Source organism: Myiozetetes cayanensis, unplaced genomic scaffold (genome assembly GCF_022539395.1).
Source record: "Myiozetetes cayanensis isolate MyiCay16 unplaced genomic scaffold, myiCay2020 scf5-8, whole genome shotgun sequence".
Lineage (NCBI taxonomy): Eukaryota > Metazoa > Chordata > Aves > Passeriformes > Tyrannidae > Myiozetetes > Myiozetetes cayanensis.
Window position 1 is genome coordinate 18,009,670 of NW_026087742.1, and position 12,818 is coordinate 18,022,487.

General features: G+C 36.1%; 1 protein-coding gene across 3 annotated transcripts in view; it reads left to right on the top strand.

Annotated features, from left to right (window-relative positions):
* Positions 1-12,818, top strand: part of CBLB (Cbl proto-oncogene B) — a 130,389-nt gene that overhangs the window by 75,221 nt on the left and 42,350 nt on the right. For all 3 annotated transcript variants that reach the window (XM_050332613.1, XM_050332614.1, XM_050332615.1), the window contains exons 5-8: positions 2,280-2,436; positions 6,279-6,400; positions 8,739-8,876; positions 10,439-10,526. In XM_050332613.1, coding sequence (XP_050188570.1) covers positions 2,280-2,436; positions 6,279-6,400; positions 8,739-8,876; positions 10,439-10,526 — 505 coding nt within the window. The remainder of the gene's footprint in view (positions 1-2,279; positions 2,437-6,278; positions 6,401-8,738; positions 8,877-10,438; positions 10,527-12,818) is intronic.

Here is a 12,818-nt window from a genome sequence, read left to right on the forward strand (position 1 = left end):
CAGATGTAAACTGGAGAGAGACATTGGGGGAGAAATTATCCCTGGCTGGTGCTGTTTCGAAGTACTTAGGAATGGTAGCTCTGTAAAAGTAGCTGGTGAGTTTACATGTTTCAACAACCAGTTCTCACCTTTATTTAAAAAAAGGTGAAAGACCTATTCCACAAAGCTGCAGGAAAAAAGAATCTGCTGAATTTGGTGAATTTTAAATTTTTCAAACACTTGTTCTTCGAGAAATCCCACAAAATAACCTTAGATGTTACTTCATTAACTAATCACTCATTTCCCAACATCTGGTTTCTGTCTTAGCCAAAGTCTTAGCGAACAGAACTCTAAAAACTTTTTCTTCTGAAGACTTTTGTTTGTTTCCTCTGTTGCTGGTGGGGTTTTGGGGATACAGGGTGTTAGTGAATAGATAGCTGAAGATCCTACTTATTAATTGCATCTAACGAACATGTTTTTGTGAAACTGTCTTGGGCAAGGCATGAAAAACCAGTTCTAAAGGTGTAGTATGGTTATGATAATATCTGATAGATTCTCTTATTGTTTTTTATTTAAGGGTTATTGTCTTAACCCTTAAAAAAACCCAACAAAGCAATAAAACAAATACCCCCTCCCCCCAAAATACCAAAAACACACCAAAAACCTGCAAACAAAACCCAAAAAACAAAAAACCAGCAAAAACCCACAAACTTTTCTAATCCTGTTTTGGTATGATCCCAGTGCTGTAGGCATTTAGGATGGTTTACAAAGAGAAGCAAAAAACATTTCAGAGCACGGTTACAGGAGCTAAATAAGCAGCAGGCACTTGAAGTAAGGCAACTTTAATACCACAGAAGCACTGACTTTTTTTTAGTTTTTTTTTTTGTCTGCATTTGTGCAATGTTTCATTCTGTCTTTACCCTAATGAAAATTTGATGTGCATTCTTTCTTAAATGGCATCTGATGTGGTATCTCTCTTCAGCTCTTTGTGGTTTCCTGTTTTTCATGATACTTTCAGATGAAAGTATCTACTGAGATCTATTGAACTTCCCATTTTGTCATTTATGACTTTCTTAGTATAAGCCTCCATGTAACAAGTAGATATCTTTGCACTTAGAAGTGTATTGAATGTCTTCTGCAATAGAAATGCAGGAATGTGTCTTTAGTGTTAATTTAGGTTAACTGTATACTATTTGTTATGCAGAACCAACTTAATACAGTCTTCCCCCTCCCCTTATCCTAAGTAATATTCTTTCTGCATGAGAAAATAGCTAGAGAAACTAAGGCAATTTGGACTAATAAAATTTGCAAGAAATGTGGATGAGTTTGTGAGGCATGTGTCTTTTGCTGATTTAGCGATTACTAACAAAATATTACTATGAATGTGTGAGATCTTGTCCTGAACCACTAGTGGTTAATAGGTATATGTTGGTTATATTTTGGTTAATTAAAATGTTCTAAAATATCTTTTAACCTGACCTCAATGTGAGGCAGAACATTTTTAAGAGAAGGTATTATGGCTTTACAAACTTTGGATTTAACTCTTAGGACATGAGAAGAATTGCTATTCTTGAACAATTTCTTATAGTTTTGAGAGTGATGAAATAAAGTACATTCAAGTGATCAACCTCACGTTAGATTCCAAATACAACTATCTGGTTGATAAAATAACTAACCTGCATTATCTCCAGCTATGCAAATAGAAACTGAATTTGACAGAACATGGCTTTGTGTATTAGAGAGGATAATTTTAATTTCCTGTCTATTAAAATTCATGTAACTGTCATGGGCTATGACAGGACTTTGACCACTATCAATGATATTTGGTTGATTGCAGTCATGTTACTTGACCAGTTTGTGAACTTCAGCTATAAAAAAAAATCTCATCAGATACTAAATTGATCCTTATTGCTCTGAGAAGAGAGGCTGTGAATAAAGGAGTTCTTTACCAGCCACAGAACTGGACCTTTCCATTATTTTTGAGGGTGTGAGATTGGTTGCTACACCTGCTTGGTAGAGTATTTCATTTTCTTCAGAGTTCTTTTCATTGTCCTTCTATGGAAACTTGAATATTTATCATTGTGAAATGACACTTTGTTTGACTATATTTAAAATAAGGTAAACCATTTTTTTATTTGCTTAGGCTGCTTTCAGAAGTTTTTAATAGTTTTTAATATTTATTTTTTTTCTTGTCTGTAGAGAAACCAAAGTAATGTTCCACTTCAGATCTCATGTCTAAATGAGGTATCCAATCTTAAGTATGTGCTTTATTGAATTTATTATTTCTATCCCTCTCATAGAACTATAGTGCCATGGAAAGTGTTCAGGCAGTGCCTTCATGAAGTTCATCAGATTAGCTCTGGTTTGGAAGCAATGGCTCTTAAATCTACTATTGACTTGACCTGCAATGACTACATTTCAATTTTCGAATTTGATATCTTCACGAGATTATTTCAGGTAAGGTTTGAAAATTTTAGATACTTCTGTGAATTTGAGAAGCTTAATGCCCTGAGACCAAGGAAGCAGATTTTCCTGAAAAACTGAAAGAACTGAAACACTATAATTCAGATGCAAATTGTACATTTCTTTTAGTCCTTCAGCGATGTTTGGGACAGCAACACCTACATCTGAAAAACTGAAAACATCACCAACAGCTGCTTCATTTCTGCACATATCTACTGTTATTACAATATCTTTGTGTTTGCTGCTTACTTTTCACTGTTTTTAAATTTATTCCTAGAAATGCAGATCTCCAGGTAATCTAAGTTTTAGTTGTGTTTTTTATTGTGCTTTTGTATCTCTACAAACACATAAGGAAAGTTACATATTACTATTTTTTAGGCTAAATGTAAGCCTAACTCTTTTCTTTATCTGCATATTTTTATCATTAATGCATTGCTGTTTATTTACAATAAGGAACTGTGTTTGGGAAAAGCATTAATTATATTATTCTTAATAGGCTATATTTATCTGAAATAAGCTTGTTATGTGCCTCTGTTAACCTTGTGTCCCTTCTGCAGAATATACTTGAAGTATTTTAGTCAGTACAGAAGGCTATGCTGGTTTGCATCCTTAAAAAATGTATTGATTCTGAATTTGTCAGTTTGGATATTTCTTTTGTATATATGAATCACTGAGATATAAAACTGTTTGTTTGATCATTTAGTTTCTTTACCCTGTACAGTGATGAACTTGCATTAGAGGAAGTTTAAACTGGATGTTAGGAAAAAGTTCTTCACTGGAAGAAGGGACATAATTTAGTGGGGACTTGGCAGAGCTGGCTTAATGGTTGGACTTCATGATCTTAGAGATCTTTTCCAACCTAAATGATTATATGATTATTCTTTAACCTTTTGGAAATGTGTTCAAAATACCAATTTTACGTCAGAGCCTGGGTCTATGTTTGTTCTGGTTGCCCTGTTGTTCTGTGATAATCATTGTTTAGCTGTCTTAGTTTTTATGTTATGGGAAAGGGTGTCATTATGAAGTTGATGCTAAAATTTGGCGGGGGTGATTATTGGTTTTATTGTACAGTGTTTTGAATTTGATCATCTTTTCTCTGAGTCAAAACTATCACAGTTGAAAATGTTGATGGTGTCTGTAGTCTTTCTGTTCAATTTAACCACAAACATCCGTCACTTACTTTCTTCATGAGGCCATTGGTGGTTTGATTCATTATTTTGCCTTCTGCTAGAAAAAGGGAATTGGCAGTACTGATACATTTAAGGAGAGAAGACTGGCAAGGATTAACTTTTAATTTGACAAGGAAGCAGACAGATTTTTTGCCAAACAGATTACCAGCTGGTGCAATAGCTGCATAACTGTTGAAGTGAACTTGCACTGAACTTGGTCTGAGAACCTCTCCCAGAGGTTACATTTTGTTTCTCTGGTTTTTAAACAGCTTCTGTAACTGTGTGCATACACCCACAGAGAGAAAATCCCAATTAGGTAATCAAAACACTGTTTTGCCAACTGTGGGTTGTGTTACAGAAAAGCTGCATTTGTAATGATGCTTATTCACAGGAGAAAGCAAGGCTATTTTTTATGGAGATCCCGTAAAAGTGAAGTTGCTCCCCCTGCCTCCACACTATATGTAAGCACAACTTTACGTGCTGTGTTCCCTGACCAGAGAGAAAGTTAGCATGGCAGAATATCTAGATGCTTTGAAGGAAAGGAACTTCATTCTCTTACTGTTAACACGTTCATTTAAGTTTTCCTTCAATACAAAAATATTTCCATAGAAGAGAAAGTGTAAAAATCTTTTTCCATGTAACATTTCTGCTTTTGTAATACTCTGTGTATGCATGGCAAGCTATGAGTTCTTACCTTTTGATTTTTCAGTCATGGTGACACATCCATCTCCTCAGAAAGGAGAATCAGAGTGATTTGAGTTGGAAGGGACTGTAAAGATCATCTAGTTCCAACCCCCCCGCCAAGGGCATTACCTTATGTTAGACAGGGTTGCTCAGAGCTCCATCCAACCTGACCTTAAACACTTCTGGGGATGTGGCAGCCATGACTTCTCTGGACAACCTTTTCCAGTACCTCACCACTCTCACAGGAAAGGATTTCTTCATAATATCTAATCTAAACCTACCCTCTTCCAGTTTGAAACCATTCCCCCTTGTCCAGTCAATCCATGCTGTTTAAAAAAGTCTCTATCCAGCTCTCTTGCAGGCCCCTTTAGGTACTGGAAGGATGCTCTAAGGTCTCCTTGGAGCCTTCTCTTCTCCAGGCTGGACAGTCCCATCTCTCTCAGCCTGTCTTCATAGGAGAGGTGCTCTATCCCTCTAATCACCTTCGTGACCCCTCTTTGAACCTGCTCCAGCAGGTCTATGTCCTTGGGCCCAAGAGCTGGATGCAGTCCTCAGGTGGGGTCTCACCAGAAGCAGAGTAGAGGGAGAATCACCTCCCCTGACCTTCTGTTGCAGCCCAGGATGTGGTTGGCTTTCTGGACTGCAAGTGCACATTGCTGGCTCATGTCCAGCTTCTCATCCACCAGCACTCCCAAGACCTTGTCCACATGGCTGCTCTCAATCCCTTCTCCACTCAGCCTGTACTTATGCTTGGGATTGCTCTGACCCAGGTGCATGACCTTGCACTTGGCCTTGTTGAGCTTGTGGATGTTGAAGGAGCTGGAAAGATGCAGAATTGCGTCTAGGATTGAGATTTTTTTTTTTTCCCTTGCTTTTGTACAAATTTGAACGTCTAGGTTTCTTACGACCTCTGTGCTGAAACCTATCTTGTACTCCATGTGTCAGATTTGAAGAGGTATTTTAAAATAAATAGGTATTTATCTGTGTTTAAGCAGTGGTTGGGGTTTGCCTGGGAAAGGTAACATACTCTCAAGCAGAACTGTTAGGATAATCTGCTTGAGCATGTCATGCAGGCATTTCATCTCTCCTGATAAGCCCTTAGAAATTCTTTTAAAGGGAATTTGCTGGGCACATAGGAACACAAGCCTCTTGTCTTGTGTTGCTTAACTTCACCTGTCTTGATCTTCTGAGAAATAGATAAAAAAAAAATCCCCAAACCATTCAGAGGCAGTTTCTTGACTCTCTAAATGCTTGCAATGGACATTTATGTACTTGTATTAATCCACTACTTTAAAAAATCGTCCTTCATTTACAGTGAAGGACTGATCTGTATTCTTCGAAGTGATAGCATATCAGGCATGTGTCACTGAGTTTTATGATGTATTTGCTATTCAGGTCAGCAAAGACTCTGGTGAAGGGCTGTCAATATTTGTTTTGTTTTCTATCTTTAATACCATTATGGTGACTGAAGAGATCAAGAAGTAGAGAAAAAATAATTAATGACAGCTCAAATTACTGGCTTTATTAGGATTCATTTGTTAGTGTTACTTACCATTAACTATGAAAGTGCTTCAGGACCTCTCAAGAATATGCTTAATTGTGTTTCTAATAAACCATCATGGAGTCATATTTTCCAGGTTCTAACTAAACATGATGTTTAATATTTTATGTAGCTTCAAATAGAAGGTCTCTTAAAATCAAGGTCTCGAAATCTTTATCAAAAAATTTGTGCTTGATTTTCCTGGAATAATTCTTTTGAAGGAACACTTGTAGCAAAGCTGGGTATATAGGACAGTCTTTTGTACCGTTTAGACCTTAACCAGAAGTGCATATTTTTCAGCTGAGGCTAAAACACTCTAGGTGTCTCTGACATACAGGCTTTTATTTAGTTTTATTAGAAACTTTATTTAGTTTTATTTAGTTTTATGGGAAATACAAAACTACCTGGCTGCATCTGTTTAATTGTTTTTCTTTTCTTTTTAGCCGTGGGGCTCAATCTTACGGAATTGGAACTTCTTAGCTGTGACGCATCCTGGATATATGGCATTCCTGACATACGATGAAGTGAAGGCAAGGCTGCAAAAATACAGCTCTAAGCCTGGGAGGTGAGAGGTTTCACTGCTTATTGCTTTCCAAATAAACGTGTTGTCTGAGAACCTAATTATTCTAGGTTCATACTTCTGTATTGCATGTTATTTAACACTCACTGCAGCACTGAAGGAGTGAATTTTTGGCTTTTTTGTTTTTCCTCTTAACTGAGTTAATCAGAGAACTAGTAGGCTTCATTGATATCAAAATGTATTTTTACAAATAGTTTAATGCTAAAGTTCTGAACTACACATTTAAGAAATGCTGACCTTTTAGATTTTAAGACATAGGAATTTCATAAATATTATCTGGCCATAATTCTGCAGTGCTGTGAAGCAAAAAAATACTGTGTTAGCACTCCAAAGTCTAAATAAGTACAAATAAACAGAAAGAAGTTGAAAATACATTGCTTTTCCTTTCTTCTTTGAATTAGGTATAACAAGCAGTGCATTCTTGAAAAGCATATTTGAAAATACAAGTTACTTTTCAAAGTTTACGATGAATTTTTACTTAATAGTAGAGTAAAAATCACGTTAACATCTTTCATGGTAACACATCCAACTTATGAATTTAATCAGGGCTTATGTGCTGCTTTTGTATTCATATTTGTTTTTTCTTTGCCCATAATCATTCTATATGATAAACTCCTCACCTGGAAAAGCCATCAGTCAGATAAAAGATCATGATGTGTAGAGGTTTTAAATAATACCTATGTGGTGCTGTACGTACTGAATTATTCAAGCTGAACTTTTACCATTTATGCCACTGTTGTCGTGGGCTTTTTTTCCTCACTCCAGTTGGAGAAATAAAAATCCATTAATGGATTCCATCTATATTAGTTACTTTTTATTTTACTAGTTTTATCTTACAGGCATGAAGATTTTCCCTAACGTCTACTTTTCTAAATTTGCTGCAGAATCACATGTATACACAGTTAAAGTGCATTGTCTTGAAACTTGTTAGAGACCTCTGTCAACAGTTATATCCATATTCAGTACACGCTTTCTTTTGGTTTTTAGCAAACAATGTACTGTATCTTGTTAAGTTACCCAAGTGGTCAAGTGCATACGTACAAAAATCTCGTGGTTCTGATAGAAGAACACTGTTTTTTAACTTAGTACTCGTGGTCACTACTAGTCAGATAACTAGGTTGCTTTTGAGAGTGATTACTCTACTTAGTGTTTTCACTATTATTGATCCCAATTCTGTGATAGAGAAATTATCCAAAGTTGGTTTTATGTTTCGTGTAAATAGAGAGTTAGTTTCAAGATAGCTTTTATTGCGTATCAGAAAATTACTTTCTGAATTGCATTGGTGAAATGCTGGTGTGTGAAAGAGGAGATAGGAAGTGAAATTGCTTCTTTAATCTGACTGAAATATCCTGGAAATTACAAGATTCTGTGCAAATGAGTGGTTACTACTTCAATGTAATGTGAGCCCTATTGAAGGTTACAAGAGCTTTGCCAAACTTCAGGGAGGCTTAGATTTCTCACATTAATTTGAAAGGAAATAAAATATTGATGTATAATTAAGGAAAGCTGCTCTATAGTACCAAGTTGAGTTTGTGGTATTTCACTGTGGGATGCTTTTCAGCGTGAGGTTTCTGCATATGAGGTTTTTGCATTCTGACATGAAAATGGACTAGAGTTTAGTAAGAAACACTCTACATGCACAATACTGTTGCCTGTAATCTTCCTTTTCTTCTGATTGTGCACTCTGTCCACATTATTTATACTCCCAGCTATCACCTGTACACGCAGAAGTATTTAAATTTAAGTCCAACTGTTTTGGTAATATTTGTTATTTTCTGAAGTAGAAGTGATATTTCTTCTGCCCTGTTCACCTCTACAGGTTCACACAAAATTAACATTGCCAGTAGAGCTTGTTTTATCATTCATCTTTACCTTTCCTCTTGCATCTGAAGATGCTTTATGTTTCCCCTTCCATTCATTCATTCATTCAGTTTGTTGGCCTGCCTATTCACAAAAGTTGTATGTTGTAGCTATGCAGACTTGATAATATAATACACTCTTTTTGAAGAGGTTTTTGGGCGTGGCTAAATGTGACTGTTCACAGTGAATGTGTGGCTTTCACTTTGAGAACTAAAATGCAAGGAGGTGAAAAGTTGGGAGTAGGGAACTGCTGTTACTTTATTTCTGCCTGTGAGAAACTGACAGTGTAAAAGATGCACATTTATTTAAGGTTATACAAAGATCACATGGCAGAATTGGGGATCTGACCCAAATCTTGAGAAACCTAATTCAGTGCTTTAACCAGAGGTCATCCTTGCCCTCTTCACTTGATATGCTGAACTCTGATTAACACCGACTTTTTATTCGTCTTGTTTTTATCAAGCTACATTTTCAGACTGAGTTGCACTCGCCTGGGACAGTGGGCCATTGGGTATGTGACTGGTGATGGGAACATACTGCAGACCATACCTCACAATAAGCCTCTGTTCCAAGCTTTGATTGATGGCAGCCGGGAAGGATTGTAAGTACAAATTCTTATAGTCACCATGGGTATGAAATCCTTATTTCCTTGTCCTTCTAATACTTATATGGGTAGTTAAAGATCTTTCAAACAGAGAATCTGGATATTGTGGTTAGCATTCTGTGGAGTTTTAGTACCATCCTTTTTATTCATTTGAAAGACACTTGTTTCTAGTTAATTCCATTAACCAAAGTTACTGAAAGTTAACTGAAGTCATATCTCATAGGAAGTAATTCCATAAGAAAATAAAATCAGACAGCTGTTGCATTGATCTCTCCCTACCTCCCCCAAGAGTCCCAAATGCACTTAAGCTTATTGAGCAGTTACTACAGCCAGTTACTCATTTCTAACTCTGGACAATGATGTGAAAGCTATGTAATTGCTTTTTTATATATTGTGCAGCCAGGACATTTTCCATGTTCTAATAGTTTACTGAAAAGATTTATAATTATTAGAGAATTAGGTTTATAGGGAGAAGTAGTACATTTTTACTAGGATGGCTGAAGTAACAGACAAATTTTTGGTATCAGAATCTTTTGACTGAGATACATGTTTTGGTATATCTGAAATTATTTATATAAATACACATATATATACATATATATAATGTGAAAGAAAACAGAAAGGCAGTTGATCAATTCTTCAAAAAAGACTGAAAAATCCTTTGCAATCTTGCAGGTTTTCTCAGTCCTGCAGAGTCTACCAATTTTTTTTCCAGGTATGATGATTTCATACCTGTAATAAAACCACACTAATATTGGTAATGTATCTCTTTGACAAAAACTGAGCAAGGAGAAACTAGGGCTGTGGATATTGCAGAGTGAATTTTTTGTAGCTTCTGAAAACTTTCTCGTTGAGTGGCTTAACAACATGAGACTTTCAAGAAAGTGTCTCCAAGTTACAGGTGACATAAATCAGAACATGGAACAACTTGGGGCCTCTGTAATATCATTTAACCTATTGTTAATTTCCTACATGATGCCCCCATCTATTCTTGTGTAAAGTCCAGTCTGCATCATGAATTTTTAGTGCAGATTCTTGTCATTATATACACAGATATGCACATATATAGTGTTATATCTATATATATATTATATATATCATAATACACACTGATATACACAAATGCATGTTACCTGCTATTCTGCTGCTTTACTTGAAATAGTCTGTGGAGTTTCCGAGCATGATGCTCTCAGTGGAGAAATCACTAGGAACATATGCAAGTATAAGCTCACTGTGAAACAAAGATCGAAAATAATGTTCTGTTGAGCTACCACTACAAAGTTATCTGCTAATCAAAGCTCAGATGCATTGTGGAGGTAGCTATGCATGTGATGTCAAAGTCTTTCCTGTGCTTTTATAAATGGTCTTGAGCATGTGTCAAAATGCATATGTAGCAATTCAGTTGCACCCAGAAGATAAAAATGATGGCTGAGGAAAGGTGATTCATTTTAGTTAGTGTCTCCTGGAACTTATTCTGCCCCCATGAAATTTTATGAGTATGAATTAGCTAATAAAGCTAAAGAAATGTGCATATTTGTAACAGTCTTCTTGTGATGCAGCTATCTGTTCCCAGATGGAAGAAGTTATAATCCTGATTTGACAGGATTATGTGAACCCACACCACATGATCACATAAAAGTCACACAGGTATGTTGCAGAATTTGTCAGTTACTTTGTAATCTTCACTTCCCTGAGTCTCTCATCTAGAAGTGATAATAAGCTTTTATTAAAATGTGAGCAATAAATTCATAAGAGTGAAAACATGTTGATAGAGGAGTTTAGATGAAGACAGGATAATAATCCTTTAAACTGTAGAGCTGATGGTGATGCAGACTGCATGTCTTCAAAGTTTTGTTTATTGTAAGCCTCTTCCAAGTGAGAAGTGTTTCAACAGTTATTAAAGTTTTTTCTGATCTTTATGTGGCAGGTTTATGTACCTTCTTCTTTCCTTGCTAATAGCAGATGGGAATACAGAAACAAAATGATGATCAAATAATATTTTTGAAGCCTCAGTAGGAATTGTACAGTTTGTTGACAGGTTCAAGAGGAACACTATATTGTTCATACATCACAAAGGTACCAGTTCTAGGGTCTCTCTCCTTTCTTCTTTATCTGTTGGGCTAATTAAAATAGAGATCAGGGAAAGGGAGCTGGAATAATTCGATGCCTAAACGGAGTCACTTCACAGAGAATTGCAGGGAAAATTAGAGTATGTAGTTGTGTTTATAGTCTTGTTAAGTGATGATTAATGTGCAGATATTCAATAGTCAAGTAGTAGGAAGTAGCCATCACAAGACAAGTGCCTGAATAAAAATGGTGTTGAAATTAACACTGGAAGGTTAAGGCATACTGACTGTGTAGACCTTTTTTCCTGACAAAAGCATCTGAAGGACTTGAGGAGATGTTCAAGGAAAGACATCAGGCTGGATACAAGCCATACTGTTTCAGATGGTCTTTATTTCTTCAGAGCAGACAGGATGACCTGCTGAATATTCTGTAATTCTGAATGCTCTATGTGCCTTCCACCTCCAGAAATATTTTAGAAAAGAATTATGCTTTGCCATCTATGGTATTATCAGGAATACCATTATGAAGATGTTAGTTTTGTAAGCAAGAGAATTCGTAGAAACAATTAAGTGAAGAAAATCTGAGTACTTCCACTTATCTGACTTCCCTCTTTTCCCTCCAACCTTAAAATAATAATGAAAGAGTGATGCAGAGTTATCAGGTATTTGTGTTGCAGAGAGCAGTGTTCCAGCCCCATACCTTCACTTTTTCTCAAGGAAAGGAGAAGCAGCACATTATCAGTGATTACCTTGTTCTTCACAAGCCAATCATTTTGAATCAGTTGAATGAATTCAGTTGTTTCTGAAGCTGTAGTTATGAAATCATTAGCTGATTTTGATGGTTGTTCAACAACCTGAATTATATGAATGCTGAATGCTGCCTTAAATAATACATAACTGAAGAGGTTTAAAGCTGTCACTAGAGCTGCTTAAACTATGAAAAGATGGTATGAAAGTGGCTGCAGGGCTAGATTGCTGCAGATGGATTCTTTGCCAGAGTTTTATCATAAACATCTTTAGTACATACTGACTAAAGCTGCAGATATGAGCTGTCTTTTATTTTCTCTTTTTTGTTAGCCTCATCTCCTCTCCCTTTACTTAGCAGTAGATGCTTATTTTCCTGTGACCTGGATTCTACTTATTTTGTACTTTCAAAATCTGATTTTTCAAGACTAAAAAAAAGCTCTATTTCTATACAAATGCATTTAATTGTCAGTTCCCCAACAATACCTAATTCTAGAAAACTGTTCTGGATTCAAGTTTCATCTATTATTTATTCTCCTGAAGGTGTTCTTTTACCTTCCAGTCAGTCTTGTAAGGATGCAAAGTACTGAATGATCTGTGCATGGCTATTACCATGTTATCCAGGGTGTATTTGTGCCATACTTCCTTCACACCCTACCATACTGCATCCTTGCTGTAGGTAGAAAGCCCTCTCGCTTGACAATTTCCAGTCCAGTACTTTTCTTAGTCCTAAATTCATACTTAGAAAAGGAAATCCCAATTTTGTTCCCCTTCATCACTTAATTTCTCACTTAGAATCACATATTCGTTGTCCTCTCCTCTGAAGTGCAACCAAGGAAAAGTAGGATGTATGCCTTGTGTGGTAGTTACATGTGAGAAGTCTGTACAAAACCCAACAGACACAAGTATTTAAATATTTTGTGCCATGAATTATAGTATCTCAGAGGTTTGAAGGAGCAAATATGTAAGCTGTTTCAGTTACTGTAGTGTGGCTTTTAAATAGATCAGTAGCAAGAGTTTCCTTGTCTAATAAGTAAAGCAGGTTGGAAAACAGGGCAGTTGGAGAAATGCTTGTCACTATTAATGCTTAAGTGTACTCTTTGTGAACCCATCATAGGAAAGAATAATC